The sequence below is a fragment of the Carettochelys insculpta genome, chromosome 13 (assembly GCF_033958435.1).
Source record: "Carettochelys insculpta isolate YL-2023 chromosome 13, ASM3395843v1, whole genome shotgun sequence".
Taxonomy (NCBI): Eukaryota; Metazoa; Chordata; order Testudines; family Carettochelyidae; genus Carettochelys; species Carettochelys insculpta.
In genome coordinates this window covers 27034433-27052003 of record NC_134149.1, presented here as the reverse complement: position 1 = coordinate 27052003, position 17571 = coordinate 27034433, and the positions used below count along the sequence as shown (strand labels likewise).

The following is a 17571-nucleotide window of genomic DNA, read 5'->3' as shown; positions in this document are numbered from 1 at the left end:
GGGAAAGTCTCCCCCAGTGCCTAAAGGGCTTGCTGATGCCACCAGGGAAGAAACAGCTCAACTGGTCATCCAGTGACCCCCTCCCCCTTGGCCCACACCTGGGTTTGCTGCCACCAGGGGAAACCAAAAATTCTTTTTTTTTCTGCACAGTACGGGACCCCACATTTTGACTTTCCCCAACACCAATATAATGTATGGGGAAACCAAAAATTCTTTCTTCCTACATTCTTCTCAATGTAAGAAACATTCTGCACCCCTCAATTATATTCCAGGATAACATTCCTGCAATGATGGGAGATGGAATACACAGCAGATGGCCAGTTGAGAACAGTCGTTGCACTGAAGCCTTATAGTACACTGGAAAGCCAAAAACCCTTTCCATTAACAACATAATGAATGGGGGAAACTGAAAATTCTTTCTTCCTACATTCCTCTCAAATTAAAAAGCATTCCAGGCCCCTGCATTACTTTCAGGGATCACGTACATGCAATCATCAGTGTATGTCCAGCTGAGGATACAGTCACTGCAGCCACGTTGGCAATGTAATGTGTGGGGAAACCAAAAATTCTCTCTTCAAATTTTGAGTGTCTTCTGCATTATTTCCAAAGATCAACATATTTTCAGGGATCAGCAATGGGGAATGATGAAAACGCAATGAGGGAAGATGATGTCAAGATCATCAAGCATACCCAGAATGCTACAGGGATGATGGAACTGCGGGACAGCTTCCCACAATGCACTACTGCAACAGTCGATGTTAGCCAATGTGTGTGTGGCAGCAATGACTTGACTTTGTGGGGAGCACGGTGTGAAGTGAGGAGGGTCAAAATCGAACTTATGAATTCCAGAATTAAAAAACTGATATAAATAAATTGAGATTTATCTCAGTGTAGATGTAACCCAAGCGTACTTGCAGAATGCTTATGATGAGATTTGATCGAAACTTATTTTTAAATGAGAAATTTAGTATTTTATTGATTTAAAAAATAAAAAACCTGATATAAATAAAAATCTGTTTTTGTTTTTATCCACCCTGCTTCTGGGAATTTAATGTACATGCACTAGGGCAGGGATCAGCAACCGGCGGCTCGCTAAGGAGCCACTTGCAGCTCCAAGTGCTGCTGCCGCTGACTCCTCCTGAGGCTCTGGAGACTGCCGCCACTTAAACAAAACACTAAATTCAGCTGCCTGCCATTAAGCCAACTAAATTTGGTTTGCAGTCAGCTACAGCAGGGAACTCAGAAGAGAAAGCCAGCTGGGCAGGGAGCCGCTTCACGTGGCCAGAAGTCCAAGCTGGCAGGAGAGCTGGTGGGAGGGAAGCTGAGCCTGCCCCTGCTGGAGATGCACAACTGCCCCATAAAAGAGGAGGAGACAGTGGGAGGTGTTGGCCAGGGCAGAATCACACACGCTGAAACGAGTTAAGCCTGCTGGTGCGCGCGGCGGGTGGGGGGGGAGGGAGAGAAGAGGGAGAAGAAGAGGTTGGAGCTCAGAGAGGTTATGCCTGGAGGCAGAGGAGGTGGTTAGGGCTTAGGGGGCGGAGAGGAGTAAAACCTGGAGATGCGGTTAACAACTTTCTAACTGGTACACTAATTGTATGTGCACTGTTCCTAAAATAGGGGTGATAAAAAGCACAGTCTGACATTCTTTATTAACGGCGATCTCAAATTCATATGCATTGCAGCTCTTGAAGGACGGATTTTGTAACTAAATTAAAAAAATGGCTTGGCTTGTTATTTGGTTGCAGACCCCTGCACTAGGGGCTACAGACAATTGTTTCTTCTGTGTGGTGGTACAGGCAACACAGGACAGCTTTAGAGGTCAAGTATCTGGAACAAGGCTAGCTCTGAGAGAAGGATACAGCAAATATGCCACACTAATCATGTACCAAAATGTTAACTAGGCCATTGTGCAAAGCCCCATCATTCCACCCAAGTACAGCAGCCAGATCCTTGTCGCAGACACGGCTAGTGCTAGATTTTATAAGGTCTTGGTGAAGAGACAAGCAGAAAACCTGAGAGCAGCTACATCTGCTCCTTTCTCACCCCCCACTTCACCATCTTTGCCCACATTTAAACAGGCTTTATGGCTTCTGACCCAGAAAACTAAAAGTGGAAATAATGAGAGAAAAATTCATCTCCTGCCTTAGTGGAGCAAAGAGATGTTGCTCTGGTTTGAAGAACAGGGGCACAGGTAACAAGCCAACAGTGCCACCCAACCAGAAGAGTTGGGATCATATCACTCAGGAGCAGCAGTGACTGTCTCGAAAGACCAGTTTCACCTGCTCAGCCAGTGATGAGCAGTCATTTGAGATTCAACAGCTAAATATATCCAGAAGAATCTAGGCGGGTTCTCTAGGTACAGGAGGCCTCATGTAGTCTACACACAACTGTATTACTTCTCTGAACGTTTTCCTTCCTTCACTGACTTTATTCAGACACAGGTTTCCATTATCCCAATGCTGTAGGTTACAATTACCAACCACTCCAGCCACCTGCCTTCTGAGAAATGCCCTTATTATCCTCAAACATCTTCAGTGACTTCACAGAGCAGAATCATCTCTGATCTCCTCAGAGCCATTTATATTTAAAGTCCCAAAGTCAGCACTGTAGCCCCTTGTGAGAATATGCTCAGTATGCCTGTGATATATGAGGAACAACTGCGACATCATGACAGCCCTTTTCTCAAAGCACATGGATTTATGAAGTTGACCCCATTTTGCATAATGCTTTTTCAAACTTCCCCTGGAGCAACAAATATTATCACAAGTACCAGAAACAGGACCAACGTCTTGAGTCAGTACAACAGGATTCCATGAAAGACTAATTACTGGCCGGACCCTGCAACTCCTGTTAAACATTGTCCCTTGGAAAGGTGCTGCAGGGTTTGGAGGAATGGCCACTGCATGAAGAACCAGGCAGAAACATTGTGTATGTAGGCAAGTGCTGCTCTTGTGATGAATTTGCCACGTTAATTACAGAGTCCTCACTCACCGTACGGTCTTCAAGATACATTGTCTTTGACAGGAAATCAATTCCAATGGTTGCCTAAAAAGAAGAAAAAAAATGACTTAGTAACCTGCAATTTATACCCTTATACCGGTTTGTAAAGCATTAGATTTATTAGTCTCAAAAATCTTCATGAACTTCCAATTAATGTTGTTCAGGTGCATTTGCCTCAATCCGTCCATGAGAGACTGTTTTATGAAGTGCAATAGATGACAGCTGTCTGCAATATCTTGGCAAGATCTCAGTTAACTGCATTTATAATACTTTGGATTCCAAAGCTACTTAAATGTAAACCTTGTCTTCCTCTGGGATTGTCTAACATCTTTAGGGAGGAGATGTGACCAATGCAAATACTAGGAAGCACTCTAAGTTTCAAACAACTATTTTAAATAAACTACCACATGAGAAGGAACTTATGGGACAAAGTCAAGTGGGTTTCCTAGGAAATGTTTGGGAGAAGATGTATGCAAATTCCCACCTCCTGAACTAACGTAACCTATTGAAGCTATGCTTTGATGAGAAACCCTTGTCTACAGACCACTTATTCCTGGAATCTGAAGACGACAGCTCTAAGCTACAGATTCAGAAGGTACTGACCTAATAGCTGTTATGACTTAATTGAGACAGGTACCTGAGGTGCAGCCTAGGATTTTGGGGCTCTTAGCTCTCCTGCATTTTTCTCACCATGCTTTGCTAGTGACAAACAGCAAAACATTCCAGATACTGTGGAGCCCTACACGCAGCTTCGTTGCATGAATGCACCCCGAGACACTTGTGAATCAAATAGAGAAAGGCACCAGCCAGATCGCCTCCACTCCCAACCTTGCACCTCAGTAATATACCATCTTGCACTGCTCAAGCTAATCAGTGCAAATTTACTAACTGGTTCATCACTTCAAGATGATTGAAGGTCATCATGATTGAAGAATGATTAAAAATCTGGAATACATGAGCTATGACGAAAGACTGAAAAAATTGGGCTTGTTTAACACAGAAAGGAAAAGACAAAGGAAACATGACAGCAGCTTACAAGTACCTAAAAGTGTTACAAGGAGGAGGGAGAAAACTTGTTCTTCTTAGCCTTTGAGGACAGGACAAGAAGCAATGAGCTCAAATTCCAGCAAGGGACGTTTAGGCTGGACATTACAAAAAACTTCCTAACTGTCGGGGTGGTTAAACATTGGAATAAATTGCCTAGGGATTTTGTGGAATCTCCATCAATGGAAATATTTAAGAGCAGGTTAGATAGACGTCTATCAGGGATAGTCTATATGGTACTTGGTCCTGCCCTGAGTGCAGGGGACTGGACTTGAGGACCTCTTGAGGTCCCTTCCAGTTCTCATGGTCTATGATTCATGAATGAAAAGTGGATGTACACCAGCCTTTGCAAAATCTCAGCAGATACCAAACATTTCAGGAAATTAACTTATAAAGATGAACAAAACGAGTTTACTGATTGCATAAGAGATTTTAAGCGACTGTCAAAAGCGGTTACCAAAATAAAATAAAAACATGCCCCATTAAACTAAGCAACAGCTAAATTAAGCAGTTTCTCTCACCCCTCTAGATACTGCAGTCCTTAATATACAGGTTTATCCCTTAAACCTGGGCCAATCTCCTCTGTTGGAGTCTTCAGACTTCTCTGTGTCCTTTTTGCTTGCAGCACAGGTGGGACCCAGAGAAAGGCCAAGCATGGGGCCCTTGTGTTCCGTTTTATACTCTCCAGCCCTTGTACTTGGAGAACACAACTCCAGGCACATCTGGCAGGCATGGTTGAGTTCCCAAGCAAGGTTCAAAATTCTCCCCTTTTTTAATTCCCTTATGCAAGTAAGTCGCAGAATACCAACTGACTTGCTGGACAATGGTTGTTGACAGTTGTTTGACACACCTCAACGTAAGTTACTTTATTTGATGATGTCTTAGGGGAAATAATATCTGGCTGATTCCCCAATTTACAGCATGCTTTACTGCAACCATACAACACAATCTAATACTTCATATATACTGATGACATACGTATTTAGATATTGACTTCCACTTCCATCTTTCCCTTGATACCTCACATTGCATGCTTTCACAATTATATATAAATGAGGGATAGGGAGGTTACAGGGCATCTTCACATACCCTGCCCCTCCCCCCCACAAAGGTGTACAATTTTACACTGGTAACCACACAGAATGCCAACGGCAGGGTCTGAAGAACTGATCACCTGTCACCTTGTGTGAGTTCAATTTTCCTGGTAAGTTTATTGTGTGTTTAGGTATTTTTAATATGTTTTCCCTGGGATGTTCTCACCTTAAGAATGAGTGTGCTTGCTTAGAAAGGGTTGTGCGGGAACTCAAACAGTAGGGAATTATGTTGTTTATAACCTCTAAGCAGAAAGCAAAATGCAGATGCTGACTTTCCTCGACATTCTGTCTTGGTGGGGCACACACAGTTCAGCAGCCTCCATGAGGAGGGAGAGTTACACAGATTCCACCTCATACCCATCTCCATGAGACACAGAGACCACAGCACCCACCTGTGTGAAACATTGTGTCTAGTGTCACAAAACACAAGAACCAACCCTCACCCAACAATGTTAATAGGCAGCAGATTTAAAAACAAAGAAATACTGTGGTATAAAGGCAAACTGAAGAACTTCAAAAACTTCTCATCAAACTGAGTGATTGGGCAACAAAATGGCAAATGAAATTTAATGTGGATAAGTGTAAGGTAACGCACATTGGAAAAAATAACCCCAACTATATTTATAATATGACGGGCTAATTTAGCTATAACTAATCAGGAAAGACATCTTGGAGTTATTGTGAATAGCTCCTTGAAAACATCCACACAGTGTGCAGAGGCTGTCAAAAAGGCAAATAGAATGTTAGGTATTATTAAAAAAGGGATAGAAAATAAGACAAGGAGTATCTTACTGCCCCTATATAAATCTATGGCACGCCCACATCTTGAATACTGGGTACAGATGTGGTCTCCTCGCCTAAAAAAAATGATATCCCGGCACTGGAAAAGGTTCAGAAAAGGGCAACTAAAATGATTAGGGGCTTGGAACAGGTCCCGGATGATGAGAGGCTAAAAAGATTGGGACTTTTCAGTTTAGAAAAGAGGAGACTAAAGGGAGACATGATAGAGGTATATAAAATTATGACAGGTGTGGAGAGAGTGAATAAGGAGGAGTTATTTACTTGTGCCCATAATACAAGAACTAGAGGACACCAAATGAAATTAATGGGTAGCAGGTTTAAAACTAATAAAAGAACGTTCTTCTTCACTCAGAGCATAGTTTACCTGTGGAACTACTTGCCAGAGGAGACTGTGAAGGCTAGGACTATAACAGAATTTAAGAAAGAGCTAGATAAATTCATGGAGGAGGTTAGGTCCATAAAAAGCTATTAGCCAAGGGTAGGAATGGTGTCCCTGGCCTCTGATGGTCAGAGGCTGGAGATGGATGACAGGAGACAAATCGCTTGGTCGTTGTCTTTGGTCCACCCCCTCTGGGTCACCTAGCACTGGCTGATGTCGGCAGACAGGCTACTGGGCTGGATGGACCTTTGGTCTGACCCAGTATGGCCATTCTTATGTTCTTACTTCATCCAATGCATGGTCATTCCCAGGGGATATTGTGAAGACCAAAAGTATAACTGGGTTAAAATAAAATTTAGAAAAATTCATAGAGGATAAGTCCATCATTTGCTATTGCTTCTGCCAGAGTTCTTGAAAGGTCAGTTCCACTCAAACTACAAAGGAATTTGAAGTATTTTGATAAAAGAAGCAGAATCCCACTCACCTGATAAGTGTTGTCAAAACTGTCATACATAAATCTGGTGATCAGAGATGTCTTCCCAACTGCAGAAGAGGAAGAAAACAATTACTTTCAAGTGGCAGACAAGGAAGAAAGATGCCTCTCAAAAACAATGCATTTTAATGATGAACTTCCAAACTCACAGTTCATTGCTCTTCTTGCAACAACCTTCTTTGGCCTTGCAGGGGAAGAAGGCGGGGGACGGGTGTGGAGGGCACCAGGGTGTAAAGAAGGCAACTCTACAGGGGCCGCAGCATTTCAAAGGGGCGAGGAGCTCCCAGCCACCAATGCAGCAGCAGCCAAGTGTTCCCAGCCTCTCTGAAACAGGACTGCCACTTGCGTTGTGCTTGCTTTTGAGGGCAGGAGTGGGGGGACCCAGCACTGTGCTCCGAGTGGTACTAAGGGCTCACTGCACTTGGCTCTCCTGCTTTCTGCCTGAGGTGCTGCCCCTTCCAGAAGCATGGAGCCAGGTCCCCCAGCCTACAGTGGATGTCAGCCCTGTTGTCTATATTACAAAATAGCTAAACAAAGAATCCAGGCACTAACTCCATAGTTAAAATACTGCGTAGAATAAACCTAACCACGTCACGTGATAATTAAGTACTAAGTACACTGTAACTTGGTCCTCAACTTAGTTCTATCTGAAGTGCGGACAGGATCTAAAAATTATTCATTTTGCTCACACAAAATTCCAAATCTGTATAAATTATTTGTATTCTCTCACCTAATAGCTCCAGCCACAGACCAGTACATCAATGTACTAGACTCTGCACAAAGAGACCGACTGCAGATATTTCAGGCAAGGACTAAGTAAGAGACAGGAGTCACACAGACACAGAAATGACAGAGGGGAGTGTGACATTAGCCTTAGCATGCTAGCAGGCTGACCATTTCTTGTAGGCATCACACAAAGGGAACTTTGCAAGGAGGCATTGAAGGTAGATGAGGTAATTCAGCTGGTATTTACGGGAGCGCCTTGCACAGATGGGGAGCAGTATGTGGGAAAGCATGAAGTTGCTTGTTTGAAAATTTGACAAGTGGGCAACGGATGCTGGCACCACGGGCCAACTGGGGCAGGAGCTGACATCTCAATAGAGAACGGAAGATGATAGGGCTGGTAGGGACAAGCTGTGAACTGCCTTAAAATGAAGACAAATAGCTCATGTGTGATGCAACAGAGCAGTGGGAGCCAGTGAAGGGATGCAAAGAGAGGGAGGGATGATAGGCTCAAAATAATGGGCTACTAAAGTGATCTGTGCAGCAACATTTTGAATAGGTAAGAGTGGGGTACATTTGCCTGGCCACCTCATAGGGAACTGCAGAAAAATCACAGAAGAAACAAAACTAGTAAATGTAAGAGCTCTATGGCTTCAGTAGGCTGAGCAGTGAGGACAACAGAAGACAAACAAGCTAAGTACCTCCAAGAAGGCCGTCCTTATGGCATCCAGTGGCAAGGCTGATCCAAGAAGATGGAGGAATTATACTGAGCAACCTAAAATCTCCTACTGGGATTTACCACCAGCAGGATACATAGACCCTTGACTGAAAGAAATGGGGTAAATTGTGACCTCAGCTGATGATCTCTGTGGTCTATCAAACCAGGGAGCAAAGTAAATTCTTGCAATTGTTGAGGCCAGAAAAAAGGATATGGCAATAATCAAGACGACAAGAGTCCTGAGGAGCATTATAGCCTCTCCTGTCTGTCCACAAAGCTAAATCTTAGAGTATGCCTATGCAGCCCTTAGTGACAAAGCTGTGCTGGCAAGTCAGCTTGCACGAACCATGTCTGTCAACACTTTTGTCAACAAAATACTCCACCCCCAATGGGGGGGAGGGGTTTGCTTTGACGACAGCACAGCTCTCCTATGACAAAGCAGGGTTCACATTTTCATTTACCATGGAAAAACTGTGTTGCTCATTAAGGGCAGGAGTTAAAAACACATTGTGAACCCAGCAGTGAAGACCAGAAGAGGCGGAGAAGAAAAGAGCATCAGAAACTGCCCTGCACCCCTCCAATAGCTACCAAACACCTGCCCCTTCTGGGATAAGATCTGCAGCTCCAGAACTGGGCTCATCAGTCATCAACGGACTCACCAATAAAAGGGTGATGAAGATGTCCTACTCATTATCGAGTGATCAACAAGGAGAAGTAAGAACCTATGAACAACAAAAGTTTTGTCGATCGAGTGGAAGTGTATATACCCTTAGAGATGTCAAGAAGAAACGATCAGCAGAAGTCTGAACAAAGGTTTTGCCTATACTGCCAATTGGGCAACAAAACTTTTGTCATTCACAAATCCTTAAAAAAAACCCTGGAAAGACACAAAGCTTTACCGCGGCAAGTAGCAATGTAAGCAGTAGACTGCTCATAGGGTGGAGCTATTCTCTTGGCAAAAGGAATGACAATGTTTAGGCTGCCTGACTCTTAGCAATAGGGCCATCTCTCTAAAAGGGGTGGTGAACCTATTAGGGATGTTAATAGAAGCCCGGGCAGTTCAAGGCAGTTAGTCTGAAGTTGGGAGAGGGACAAAAGGAACTGGATTCCCAGGCCTGGGATTCCCTCTGGGGGCCTCCTCCTCAATATGGGTTGGACTGACTACTTCTAGCTGCTGTACTGACAAGTCTGCGCCACACTGTATCCCTGTCACTTAATAAAACCTTCTGTTCCACCTGCTGAGTGAGGGTCACTCTGCCTGTGGATAGGGTGCAGAGCTTGGGGACCCTGTCATTCTACCACAGGCAGGGGGTCGCTCCCCCATACACCACAGGCAGGGAGTCGCTCCAGCCTTGCGGGGCCACTGCGGACAGGGGCTACCCTGCCTGGCTGGCACGTCCCTACCCAGGGCAAGGAGGCATACAGGAGCAGGAGGGAAGGAGAATCCCTGAGCTCCTTCCCTGAATGCAGTGCCGTAGCTGGGGAAGTCCCTAGGCCCCTTCCCTGCTTGGAGTGCTGTTTAAAAGGAGGAATGGACAGCCACACTTTCAGTTCCGTGGACATAACTAGGTTCGTCAAGGAAAAGCAGCCTCACTTTTGTGTGTGTGCGCACGCACGTGTGAGAGCTTCAGAGTTTGGAGTTTTTATTTATTTATTTATTGCTTCTCACTCACGTGGCCCACAACTCATGATGCAGGTGTTTGCCCACGAAAGCTCATACTCCAAAATATGTTAGTCTATAACACGGTTTCCCAACTAGGGGGCGTGTGAAGAAATTCCGAGGGGGTACAAGGTGACCCAGCGCCTCCCCATCATTCCCCCCACCCAAAGAAAGAGCCGGCCATTGCTTCCAGCCCTCAGGCCCTGCCATTTTACATGGTTAACCCAGGGCAGCCGCTATAAAAAGCGGGCAGCCGGCAAAGACCCACATGGAGCGAGCTGCATTCTGCAAAGGAGAGTGAGTGTGGGTTACTGGGGCAGGAGGAGGAGAAGGATGGGGATAGATGGGGGGCTGGAGTGCCTGGCTTGGGGGAGGGGAATGGAGAAGGGATAAGAGCTGGGGGCTGATGGTACCTCGGTTGGTGGGAGGAAATGGGCCTGGGCAGGCAGCTTGCCTGGCTTGTGGAGCTCGGGTGGCCAGCTCGCTTGCAGGACTCACGGAGCTTGGGTGGCTGACCCCAGCTTTGCACGGCTCGAGTGGCTTCGGCTGGCGGCTGGCCCTGGCAGCATGGGGCTCAGGTGACTTGGGCTGGTGGGCAGGAGGGCTGGCCCCAGCAGCGTGGGGCTCAGGCATCTGGGGACGGCAGGCAGGTGGCTGACCCTGGCAGCAAGGGGCTTGGGTGGACAGCTCAGGCAGCTGGCAGGCAGGTGGCTCATCCCAGCAGCACAAGGCTTGGGCGGCCAGTGGGCGGGCAGGCAGGTGGCTGGCCCTGGCGATGCGGGGCTTGGGTGGGCAGTTCTGGCAGCACAGATCTCAGGAGGGGGCTGGTGTGGGCAGCTCTGGCAGCTGGCATGGGACTCAGGCAGGTGGCCAGCTGCAGCTGTACCTGGAACCCACAAGGGGCAAAGAGAAACTACTTGTGTTTATTTTTAATTTTAAATAACATTTTTATATCAAGTTTTTGTGTTTATTCCAAATTATGAATTGATTTTTTTTATTAAAGGGGGATTGGATAATGGTAAAGAAGAGGTGGGGGGGCATGAGGGTTTCTCAAAAGCAAAAGGTGGGACGTGATAGCAAAAAGTTTGGGAACCACTGGTCTGTAAGGTGCCACAGGACTTGTAACTGATTTTTCAGTGGGTTAGATCGTTTCCCGCCCCTGCTCTGAATGTTGTGTAGTGTAGACAAAGCCAAAGATGAGAGACAGGTTCTCAGCCTGAGAGATACACACACAACGACGGTGTCCACAGCGATCAAAAAATAATGCTCTGGGCATAGAAGATCAAAAGTTTTGTTTTACTTATGTTGAGCTTGAGGTTGACTAGACAGACACAACAGAAGTCAGAGAAAGGCTGAGATTTCAGTTTGGAAACAGGTCTGGAGATGATGAGTTCCAAGCTGTGAACACAGTGATAGCAACTGAATGCGTGTTTGAAGATGAGGCACTCTAGAGCAGCAGTTTCCGACTTTTCAAGACAGTGATCCATTCTGACAATTCGGTAAGACTTTGTAACCCGTGGCAATTCAAAACTGCTGAAGGGAGGTTATCCCCTGGGGAAAAAGATATCATAAATCTTGATTCGTCCCTTCACCTCCAGTTTTAAAACCCTCGCAGCCTCGCACATCCCCATCCCTAGGCTTAAATCCCTCACAGCCGCCCCCACCTACTTCACACAAGCATCACTTCTGCCCCCCACCCCTTCTCCATCACTGGGTCACCACCGCCGCTGCCTCGTCCATGTGGCTCCCTGTAACTCTTCTACTCCCTTCCCCAACATGAAGCATGGGCGGTTCCCCATCCTGCCACACTGAAATGGGATTCAATTTAATTGGCTTAACTGCTGGATCTCTCCTGCTGGCCATTACACCAGTTAAATTGAATTCCATTTCAGCACATCAGGACAGGGACTGGGAGCTGGAGGAGTGAGTGGTGGCAACAGCAGGAGTCACAAATGTCTCCTTAAAGAGCCACATGCAGCTTGGAGCTGCCCAGCTGGTGACCCTTAGAAAAGCTAATGGCGACCCATGTTTGGGTCCCAAACCATAAGTTGGGAATCCCTGCTCTAGATTTAGAAATGAGGACTAAGTATAGAGTCCAGTGGAACTCTCATAAATAGCTGAAAGGATTAGGAGTATGAGCAGACTCCTTTGAAGAATATGCTAAGGGAGCAATGAAAGGCAGGAAGAGAACCAAGAGATGATGGCCATTGAGGTTAAGGAAAGGCAAAATTTCAAGAATGGCATGTTCTGTGATGTCAAAGGTAACTGCAAAGTCAAGGAGAATGAGGAAGCAGTACTAAGTCAGAACATGAGTAGAAATAAATCAGTAAAGACTTTCACAAGAGTGGTTTCAGCAGAGTGCAAGGGAAAGAAAACTGCTGTGATTACCATGAGCTTAGAAACAAAAGCCATGATAGTTATGGAGGCAATTGAGGGTGGCATCAAGATTCTTTTTTTAAGATAGGAGGGACTAAGTATGTCTCTGTTGTGAGGGGAAGAGCCAGAAGTGGGAGTGGTTACAGAGAACAGCAAGGGAGTGGATGAGAGTGGGCTAAATTACACTGCTATAGCAGTTATACTATTTTCTGGCTATTTAAAGCAAACTTGCAACTTATATCCCATCTGCATTGCTAAGGAGTTAGACTGAGAGGAAGACATCTATGGGAACAGCACCTGCTTCTATCAGTTATGAAATCAGGCCCTAAGTTTCTTCAGTTGTATCTCTCTTTCCCAGTTGCCCCACTATTTCTGAGCACCCTTTTTTTCCCATGAGAGAGCATGGTTTTTTGATAGGCGCTAGCAAATGTTTCCATAACATGGTTCACATTTAAATATGGATCCCTTCCTATCCAATCCACATATAAATTAAACAATTGTGAAACCACAGCCATTGCCAACATAGATAGCAACATTAGGAAAACAACGTATTTTTAGCTTTCTTTAAGCACAGTTTAGTAGCTGAAAGAAGAGAGAGCCAGCACTAATCAGCTCTCCATGGACAACCAAGTACTCCATAGACCACCACTGGGGAATCTGCCTTATGAGATCATTAATTTTCTCATGTGCTCTTGCCACCCCAACCACCCATTAGCTCAAGGTCCCACTCTCCACTGACCTCCTCTCTCTACACTACGTTCCCAAGTTGAACCATGCTCCTTCACAGAGTTTCTTAACACTGCACTTTTGGTCCGATTTTATGCTCAAAACCAGCTACTTAAACATATTTGAGGGATAATCACATTTGGCAATTGTGTCCTGCAATACTGAAGTGCTTTAGCCATATCTAGTAACAGAGAGAAAGCTGTGCTAGTCCATACACTATCAAAACAAAAAAAGCAGTCCAGTAGCAGTTTAAAGACTAACAAAATAATTTATTAGGTGATGTGCTTTCGTGGGACAGACCCACTTCTTCAGATCACAGCCATACCAGAACATTGGGTCTGTTCTGGTATGGCTATGATCTGAAGAAGGGGGTCTGTCCCACAAAAGCTCATCACCTAAAATTATTTTGTTAGTCTTTAAACTGCTTCTGGACTGCTTTTTTGTTTTGATAGCCATATTTAGGTGTAGCTAGCTACCAATGCAGGTTTAGTTACAGTTTATCATCACTTATGCAATGGAAATCTCTGTCAACAGCAACATTATGGCGCTTGGAATATAATTAAGCTTGACAGAATTCAATTTTAAAAAATTTGACAAGGTCTATGCTAACTTTTTTTTTAAATCCATTTCAAGGTTCACATTTGTCGTAAACTAGGAAGGAGGGGTGGTCACAATCTTTAAATGTTTGTTCTTGCAACTCTTCTGTGTGGTAGGGAAGTACTCGTATTCTCATTTCACATGAGGACAAGGCACAAAGACTAAGTGACTTCCCAAAGGTCACAAAGGAAGCCTGTGGAGAGACAGGAACTTGAACTGTGGTCCAGTGATCCTTAGGCTAGTGCCCTAACTAATGGACAATCCTCTTTCACAAATATGAGCTTTCGGCAGAGCTAGAGGGAAAGCCCTTTCTGTTTGCACCTGGGCAGGACGCTCCCTCAACCAGCCCATGCTGAGCAGTGAAAATTCTTCAAGACCATGCAATTCTCCCGCAAGTGCAGAGAGAGTTGGATTCCTGAAGTCTCTTCACCCTAGTCAAGAACACCTTCCACAAGCAGCTCTCAGAAATTTGGCGTTACACTAAGCAAAGCAGCTTACAGCCTGTGAAGAGACCAATTTTCCACTTGGAATTTCAACAACAATCTCTGTGTTCCACAAGTCTGTTATTGCAGACTTATACCTCATGAAAGTTAGCCAACACAAGCATAGAAATCTGCTTGCTTATCCTGTGATAAAGGAGGTGAATTTTCTAAAAAAACTACTATAAAGAGATTGAACAGAATTTTGCAAAGCCAGATAATGCCAACAGCACAGTAGGTTATGCTTTAAATAAAAAACTGAACTAGTGGGACTGAGCCACCATTGGTATAAAAAGTTCAGTGTGCCTACATTGTCCACACAGAATCGTATTTTGAATCAATGCAGTTTTGTCTCCCATCCATACTAATACCGTTTCAGTTTACAAGACCCTCTAGGTGTCCACTCCCAGTTCTCAATACAGCTAACAGAACCTGGATTTGGAGAGATCAAAAGCAGTGCACTGCACAGAACAACAGAACAATTTGCAACCTTTGTACTATAACCAAACACCTCCATCTGCATAGGCATCAAAATAGCAGAGATTGATTTACACTGGGGGCAAGCGGCTTGGCTGAAGCACTTGTGCCCAGTCACCAGTTGTGTTACAAGCATGTTGACAGGAGCATGTGAGAACAGCAGATGTCCATGGCTGCAGGTAAGATCCGATCCTGGATAAGGACTAGAGAGCTGGCAGCCTGGCTGGACACCCCACACTCCAGCACTGGGAGGACATAGCCAGCCATCACCAGGAACTAAGAGCAGGGCTCAAATCTGCATCTGCCCTTGTTTGAAGAACAGCTGGACAAGGACTGCAGAGCACTTCCTCTCCCTCCCCTCCATGCAAGCATGAGTCTAGAAATCACAGAAGGGATGACTGCAGCTCCTGTGGGAATCCACAGGGCCACACCCTGCCACCCCCCTACCGCACTGAATCTGTTCCTTCCACTTGGCCACACCGCAATCCCCACCCCAGGCATGCCCCCTGCACTCACCTGAGGCCCCGCCCCCGCTCCTCAGAGACACCCCTCTGATACCTCACAGGCCCCTCACCTCCAGGTTTACCCAACCCCAGACATATCGCCCCCCCCCCACTTGTCGTACATCAAAGCACGGACCCCTCGCCTCCCAGATCCCCCCCGCCCCCAGGCTTACCCAATCCCTGGCATGTTCCGCACCCCGTCATAAAGAGACCCCCTTTCCTCAGACACAGGCCCCCCGCCTCCTAAATTCCCCCCCACCTCCAGGATTACCTCAGCCCAGGCACGGCCCCCTCCCACTCCACCCTGCCCCCGCCGCCCCAGGACCCCCCTCGCTCGGCTCAGCTCGGCCCGGCCCCGCCCCGCTCACCGCTCTGCTCGCCCAGGAACACCAGCTTGAATTTGCGCAGCGGGTTCCCGAACTCGCCGCCGCTGCCGGGCGCGGACATGGCGGAGCGGGGAGGCCGAGCGCGAGCCGGGACGAGGGAAAGGAAACGCGGCCCAACTCCCACCGCTCCGGGAGCCACCCAGCGCCACCTCTTCGGACGTCACTTCCGCCAACGCAGGCGATAACGTCACCCCCGGCGCCGAAAGCTCCTCCAGGCAGGCGCGCGATTAACATCTTCGCGTCGTAACAGCTCCCCAGTTCCTGCCGCATGATGTCACCCAGTGCTGATGTGACGTCACTTGACAGGCTGCTTCTGGTGGCCAAAATAGTAATGGAACAGCTCCGCTCTAGGCTGTTTGTTATCCCCACCGGATGGCCAAGGGAGAACCACGACCCCATGCATCCATGACAGGGACCCGCAGCAGATGTATAACGGGGGTCCCCCCGGCACCTCTAACAGGGACCTTCCCCCTGCTGGATAATGGGGGTCCCTTTGCACTCATAACAGGCAACTCCTGACCACCTGGTAACTACCAAGGTTTTTTGCCTTAAGTCCCATACACGTCTATACCAGGGGCTCCATATCAGCTGGATGCCAGGGCTCCCTTTAACGCAGCTATAGCAGAAGCCCACCCGTCAGATAGATAATCGGGATCTACTTTTCTCTGCTCAAATGTGCTGTAGGCTGAAAGTTTCCAGGGGTAAAAACAACACAGCCTAAATGGGCCTTGAAGACCTAGGTCACATAGTAAGAATGCTGATGTCCTGCACGCACTAGTACGCTACGCCAATATCACTACCCTCGTTATAAAGTATGGGTCTGAATTTTCCTTCTGTAAACACGACTATGGTTGCAGTGAAAATTTGAACTATACGAAATGAAAATCTGTCTAAAAGTGGCTATTATTGCACTTAATTTTCTCTGTGAGCTGAGCGCTTGGGCCGCCAGCCAGCAGAGATTCAGGTGTTGCCCGCCTGATTAGCAGAATGCCCACAGCACCCACAGCCAGCAGTATATGTTTCTACTGGTGATACTCATCTGCATATCCCTTGATGCACATAACAAAATTTATTCCATCCATAGATGGAAATTAGAGGGAACTCTGTTGCAATTACGTAGCTGCACCAATGTAACTACACCAATGCAACCCCGTGTCCATGTGCAACACTGAATTAATGTCTCCAATAAAAAATAAGATGTGATGTAGCACTTTAAAGACTAACAATTTTATTTATTAGATGATGAGCTTTTGTGGGTAAGATCCACTTCATCAGATTTTGGAGCAAAAATGAGGATACAGGGGAAGGGTCTGGGTTGGAGGGAGGTTGTCCCAGCCCTTGCCTGGTTTGGGGTGAGGGGTCACATGGCCAGTGACCCCCTGTATGCTCCCTCACCAGGCACACAGCTATAGAGCAAGGCAAAACAAATAAGCGAACAAACACAGGATCACCGACAATCAGGCCTGGGAGAAAATTCCTTCCAGACCCCAAACATGGTAATCAGACAGATCCTGAGCATGGGGGTGAGATCCACCATCCATTTATCTGGGAAAGAATTCTCTGTACCAACTCTGCATCTAAGGTCCCACCTGTTGGTGGTGTGGATATTTACTAGCAGCAGTCACAGACCAGCCATATGCCATTTTACGCAAGCCCATCACGTTACCCTCTCCATTAACTTATCAAACTCAGTTTTGAAACAAATTAGGTTTTGGGACCCACTACTCTGCTTGTAAGGCTGTTCCAGGTTTGAATTTGTTACAAGAATAGCTCACACAGTATATTCCAAACAGTTTCCTTTTTAATAGCATATTTATATAATTTGTGTGGGCTTGACCCTTCCCAGCAGGGTGTTGTCCACCTAGCTGGTGTTGCTGTGAGACACAGGGACTTGCGCATGAACATTGCCTCTAGCTTGTAGGCTGAGACTGTGAAGAAGTGATCATAAACCAAAGCCAAAATAGAGTTCTGCATATTCCCATTTACATAATTTTATTTATAAAGAAATTGCAGAATGTTGCAGAATTCCAGTGAGTGGCATAAACAGAATGTAATGTGTTTCCTTGGCAGCATTCCAATAATTATAGTTGCTAACAGTGATTGTATCACACCACA

At 46.2% G+C, this 17571-nt stretch overlaps 1 protein-coding gene across 9 annotated transcripts in view; it reads right to left on the bottom strand.

Annotated features, from left to right (window-relative positions):
* RAB41 (RAB41, member RAS oncogene family) overlaps nt 1-15589 on the bottom strand; it is a 32946-nt gene extending 17357 nt beyond the window's left edge. For 7 of the 9 annotated variants that reach the window (XR_012647261.1, XM_075007596.1, XM_075007589.1 and 4 more), the window contains exons 1-3: nt 15439-15589; nt 6803-6861; nt 2992-3045 (exon numbers count right to left, since the gene is read on the bottom strand). Coding sequence is in view for 8 of the 9 variants with exons in the window: in XM_075007596.1 (XP_074863697.1) it covers nt 2992-3045; nt 6803-6861; nt 15439-15517 (192 nt within the window). In the remaining variant the exon portion in view is untranslated. The remainder of the gene's footprint in view (nt 1-2991; nt 3046-6802; nt 6862-15438) is intronic. The other 2 variants (XM_075007591.1, XM_075007592.1) reach the window with 1 other exon arrangement.
* Nucleotides 15590-17571: the final 1982 nt, after the last annotated feature.